The sequence below is a fragment of the Neophocaena asiaeorientalis genome, unplaced genomic scaffold (assembly GCF_003031525.2).
Source record: "Neophocaena asiaeorientalis asiaeorientalis breed wild unplaced genomic scaffold, Neophocaena_asiaeorientalis_V1.1 scaffold119, whole genome shotgun sequence".
NCBI lineage: Eukaryota > Metazoa > Chordata > Mammalia > Artiodactyla > Phocoenidae > Neophocaena > Neophocaena asiaeorientalis.
In genome coordinates this window covers 10,903,232-10,909,231 of record NW_020175821.1, presented here as the reverse complement: position 1 = coordinate 10,909,231, position 6,000 = coordinate 10,903,232, and the positions used below count along the sequence as shown (strand labels likewise).

The 6,000-nt window shown below is 45.3% G+C and overlaps 1 protein-coding gene across 2 annotated transcripts in view; it reads right to left on the bottom strand.

The window, feature by feature from the left end:
• The window catches only part of NMNAT2 (nicotinamide nucleotide adenylyltransferase 2), a 195,156-nt gene that overhangs the window by 34,361 nt on the left and 154,795 nt on the right, over window positions 1-6,000 (bottom strand). For both annotated transcript variants that reach the window (XM_024732405.1, XM_024732404.1), the window contains 2 exons: window positions 1,324-1,412; window positions 475-542 (listed from right to left, as the gene is read on the bottom strand). In XM_024732405.1, the coding sequence (XP_024588173.1) occupies window positions 475-542; window positions 1,324-1,412 (157 nt within the window). The remainder of the gene's footprint in view (window positions 1-474; window positions 543-1,323; window positions 1,413-6,000) is intronic.

Below are 6,000 nucleotides of genomic sequence, written 5' to 3'. Positions count from 1 at the left end.
CTCTTGGACCTCCCCCCACCCCCACCCCGCCCCACACCTCTGTCCCACTGTCATCGTGGGACCCTAGGAAGCCTGAACAGGAATGGAAAATAGCCAAAGCCGGGGGACCTTCCCTGAAAGGTAGTGACAGCTCATGGAAGTGAGTACGGATGGAAGTGGAGAGGCATCTCGGATTTTCTGGCCCTGCCTCACCCCAATCCCAATGATGTTTGTGGAAGCTCTGAGCATACTCCTGAGTGCAAGCGTGCCAGAGCAGATGAAACACCAAAAGCTCCCTCTTTAGTTCCCCAGGCTGTATAAATTGGTTAAAAAATAAAGTCATCAGGCCACCCCAGAATGCTTACGTTATTATTGCCTGCATGCGGTTAATCTCTCCTCTGGCCTCCCCACTCCTGTGGGGACTCTTCCTTTTCTCCACCCATTCCCAGGGTGTCCCTGGGCCACCCACCTCTGGCATCATCAGGCCAGCCCTACCTGATCCAGTCGGAATTCTGGACGGCCAGCTGACACATGATGAGACGGTGCCGGCTCGACACAAGGCCCTGGGAAGCAACAGAGCAGTTGTTGGGAGGCTCACTCTGCTCCCCACAGACTCCCTAAGACTCCATCCCAAGCCAGCCCATTATAAAAGTGCAGCATTTTTCAGTGCTGACAGAGAATGAAGGTGGGACCCCTCCACGTGTGCCCCTGCTACACACAAGCGTAGAGCGGCAGGGTGGGCGGGGGGAAAGAATGGAGGGTGTGTGCAGTATACTGTCCTCCCCCGTCAGGGTCAGAGGTGAGCCTCCACTGATGAAGAAGCCAGCGTGTAACCAGCACAGACAGGAGACTTAACGTGTGAGTGTTGCCTTGCTTCCCGGGTCCATCTGGCTGGGTCACTTCCCCAGGGCCCACCAAGTTGTATCTGGGGGGGGGAGGTTGAGGTCTGGGAGGGCTTCTAGATTTTCTGGGATGTGTGACAGGGAGGCAGGGGCAGGGAAATGAATTTTAAATCCGATTATAGGAGGCACCGGCCTTTTTCTCCTAAAATCCCGGGAAAGATTGCCCAGCCCATAACCAGCCCCCAGTTTGGCATCCGTGCCGAGTCACATGGCATGGATGAGTTCTGACTGGGCCTGGTCGCCAGCAGCTGTTCCTCCCAGCTGCTGCCCAACCCCCATTCGCTCAGGTCTGACTGTGGTCCAGAGATGGGAAGCAGGACACCTGCTAATGGGTGTTTTGCGTTTCCAGGAATCGTAGATGGCAGTGGAGCAGTTTTACATCAGAGGAAGCATCGGGTCAGGAAGGGGGGTTAGGGAGGAGAGGGGCAAAGGAGGAACCCACCTGTTTTCCATAGGAGTCATGGACAGGAGACACAATCCCACCAATGACAATAAACCTTCCAGTTTTGTGTAGATAATCTCTGGCTCTTTCTAATTAAGAGAAGAAAACCTCACATTATTAAAGAGGAAAGGTGTGGATTAGAGGTGATCATTGAAATCAATACGTTCAGCTCCGTAAGGCTTATTTCCCATCTTTCTTGCCATTTAAATAGAAAGTGCCAACTTTCAAAGCAAACATTGGTGATTCAAAAGGTTATGGAACCAGATTTCAGCCCCCAAAGCAAAAGGATTTAGAAGTCAAGGGGATTAATCCAGGTTTAAAGGTCCAGTGCTGGACTAGCTCAGAGAGATTTAAAACAAGCACCTCACTCAAAGCCAAAAGAGCAACTGATTGGAATTAACCATTATGATCACAAGCAGAAATTATTCCGAAGTGAAGGAGTCATTTTTTAAAAAGAAAAAAGAAGAAGCCTTCTTATAATATGAAAGGTGGGCTGACTGCCTCATGGAGTTACTCAGAAGAGGAAAATCACCAAAGCAAATTTAAAGGGCCTTCTACATAATTAGGGAGAATTAACAATCAGACCAGAAAACCAACATTACAGTCGGTTGAGAAAAGTTCGGCCAGAGAAAAGCCTTTTCTTTCGGCTGAAAAAAAGTCATGATGTTGGCTTTTTCAAATTTACCAGACAAGCCCAATTTCATTTTCATGAGACAATTTAGCAAACTAAGAAGTGATGAAGATTTTGGTTCTGTCTTTCTTCTAAGGTGGTTCATTGTACAAATCCAACAGGTCCTGAGCTACCACAGCTGAGGGAAGGTGGTATGGATTTACTGTGTAGGTGAGGGATTCTGTAAGGGAACCGGGGCTTGGGTGGCAAAACTGGCTGTATAGTTTACAAGCAAGCTTCCAGGATCACCCTGCTTGTTCTCTTAAAATTTTTAATTCTCACCACATTTGCCTCTTTTTTTTCTTTCGATGTGAAATCTCTTAAAGTTTTTTTAAAAAAGTAATTAATAAACTTTATTTTTTTAGTACAGTTTTAGATTTACAGAATAATTAAGCAGATAGTACATAGAGTTCTATGTATTCAGTCCCCCCATCTTCTGACCTCCCCCCCACACACACCCCATTTCCCCTGTTATTACTATCTTGCATTAGTGGGGTATAATTTTTACATTTGATAGGCCCATATTGACACATTATTATTAACTATAGGACATAGTTTACATTGAGATTCACTCTTTGTGTTGTATGGTTCTGCGGGTTTTGACAAATACATAATGATATGTGTCCACGTTGGTTTCATAGAGAATAGTTTCTCCACGCTCAAAATCCACTGTGCTCTCTACCTATTCATCTCTCTCCCTCCTTCCAACCGCTGGTAACCACTGATTTTTTTACTATCTCTATAGTTTTGTCTTTCTCAAAATGCCAAATAGTTGGAATCACACACTATGTAGCCTCTTCAGACTGGCTTCTTTCACTTAACAATTCATATTTAAGGTTCCTCCATGTCTTTTCCTGGCCTGATAACTCATTTCTTTTTACTGCTGAATAATAGTCCATTGTCTGGATGTACCACAGTTTGTTTATTCATTCACGAATGGAAGGTCATCTTGGTTGCTTCCAGTTTTCACTGATTATGAATACAGCTGACATAACATTCATGTGCAGGTTTTTGAGTGGACATAAATTTTCAACTCAGGTAAATATCAAGGAGTGTGATTGCTGGAACATGCAGTAAAAGTATGTTTAATTTTGTAAGAAACTGTCTAACTATCTTCCAAAGTGGGTGTACAATTTTGCATTCCTGCCAGCAGTGAATGAGCGTTCCTGTTGCTCCACATCCTCACCAGCATTCAGTATTGTCAGTTTCTAACATTATAACGTATGTCATCTTTGCTTTTTAAAAGAGTGATATTACTTCACTAGTTTCCAAATCTTATTCTGAGTCAAGAATAAACTGAAGGCCTTGTAGCAAAACCTTTTGGATATCTGAATAAATTCTATAGCCCCTCCTCTCTTCCCTTTATATCCCAGTCTTCCTTAAGATCATTTCCATATGGACTTTGACTGTCACATACCCTCTGCTGCAATAAGCCAGACCTTCCTTCGTCTCCCTATCTTAGAAAAAGTGTCCTCTCTTTGCTCTCCACTTACCCAAGCTTTTCATTTGAAGCTCAGCTCCACCCCTCATCCAGCATGCCTACCCTGGCAACATCCCCCTTTGCTGGACTTACTGACCTACTAGCTCCCTGTGCATCCTGTTCAAGGGATATGATCTGGAAATTGTTTCTGAAAGTTTGTGTCTTTACTCCCCTTCTGTACTGAATTCTTCAAAGCCAGGGACTTTGCTGTAGAGAAGAGGTCCCAAATGCACAGCTAAAGGAGATGTGCAGTTAACATGCACGTGAGAAGCAAGGAGAGTGTAAGACGATTTACATTCAAACAACCTTGGCTTGTTCTGTTGCCACTTGACACACTGTACAGGCTTAAGAAAAGCAATCCACAAGTAGTTCAGTCTGTCACCCATGCCAGAGACTTCTTGGGCTCTTAAGCACTCAGCACAGTGGCTTGTTTATTGAGTAATGCTTGTTCAACAAATGCTCATACCTAGAAGCTCATGTAGCCACCTTCCCTTAGGGTTTCCTTCCACGGGGCCATGCCTGTCAGGAGAGCCACCCACTCCATTCCTCAGACCACACTCCAGAATTTCCAAGGGAAATAGGTTGCACCAAGCAACCTCATTGCCTTAGAAAATGTTATCCTTTCCCTCTGGCCAAGATGAGGGGGCACTTCCCCTGGCAATGCTCCAAAGCTCACTGTCTCACAAAGAAGCAATTTTTGAAAGGGATAGCCCCAACTCTACACCCTAAAAAAGGATTCCTGATCTGAAATAGTTAAACACAGAAGAGTCATGATTGTGATCATGCAGTCAAATCAATTCAGTTAACATTTATTGAGCACAAAATACCATGATGGATCCTAGAGGGATAAGAGTGGCTTTATTTATTATTCTCCAAAGGTTCACAATAATGGAGAAACAGAAAGCTCTAATGAGAGGCAAACTGGGTGAATGCTATAGCTGTGGCTTTCAATGTTGTTGTTGGTGGTGGTGTTTTACTACAACCCACAGTAAGAAATACATTTTATATCCTGGCACAATACATACATATGTATGTTTATGTATAATTAACTGAAACACATGTTACAATATTTTCTAGTACATTCTATGCTAGTAATTACAAATTTAAATAAAAAGCTGGTCACACCCTAGTAATGCGTGGCAAGCTATAGTTTGAACAACTCTGTGAGATACTAGGGCACGTGGGAAAAGGGACAAGAGAGGTAATTTTGTCTTTCCAAGGAGTGTGAGGAGTTCCAGCAAATATTCAGAAATTGCACAGTTTAAAGTATGCTTATCAACTGGTTTAGTCTTAACTACTAGGGTTAGGCTATAGGGGGCCTGGTAGGGGTGGGGTGAGGGTGAGGGAGGGGTACTGTTGGCTAAGCAAGTGGGAATCAAACTTCAAAGGGTCCTGAAAGCCAGGCAAGGAGTGTGACTTTTATGCCACTGTTTGGTCAACATGCATTCTATGGACCACTTGCGATGGAATTACCAGGGAGAGGCTATTAAAATGCAGATTTTTAGGTCCTCGTCCAGAGTTACTGAGTCGAAATCTCTGGGATTGGGACTTAGTCTACTTTTAAAATTAGTTTCCCCAGGTGATTCTTTTGCTCTCTAAAGTTTGCGAACAATAGACATACATTGACAATAACCATAAAGATGAAAAGTATAGATAATAGGGAATCATTGAAGGCTACTGGACATGGGGAGTGACATGCTCTGAGCTTGAAGAAAAACTCACAGAGGGATAGTGAAGATGGTGAAAAATCCTGCCTTAAAGGAGACAATCATTCCTGGCAGGAAGTTTTGGGCCAGGTGATGAGGGATAAAGGAAGAAGATGACCCATCAAAACTTCCCAGAGAATGTTCAGGGACCATGGATTTCCTCCTCTCTCCAGACATTCTGTTTGCTTTGCCTCTGGGGCTTTGCAGTTGGATGTGTCAATGCAATGCCATGTCATCAATATTTCAGACCATACCCTTATGACTGTACTAATAGCGCTAGGTTTTATATTCTGCAATTCGCTTGTTGCCTTAGTATCCTCTAATTTGAATGGAATGTCAGGCAAGTAAGAAACTGGAGGGACTTAATCTTGGAGGAGTCAAGACGGTGGTGTGGGAAGACGCAGAGTTCGTGTCTCCCCACAACTAGGGTGCCTGCCGGACACTAGTGGGAGACCCCAACACCCAAGGAGGTGGGAAGAACCCCCAAGTAAACCGGTAGGACATGGGGGGACTGAGGGTGGAAGAGAAGTGGAGTCCAGACAGGACCAGCACCCCTGAGGGGTGGCTGAGATGGGGGAGGGCTTCCCATGCCTGGAGGGACCCTCGGGGGCTTGGATCAGTGGGGAGGGGGCCCAGCATTTCCACTGCCCAATCGGCCAGGGAAGTCTGCCTGGCTCTCTCTGGCTGGGTCCTATGCCCTCAGAGGTTCCCTCTGGGCTGGGTTGGTCCTGGGGGCTTAGAGGCTGGGAGAGATCAGGAGAGGCAGGTGGGAGGAACCCTCCAGGACAGGAGGAGCAAGAGAGGAATGGAGGGCATTTGTC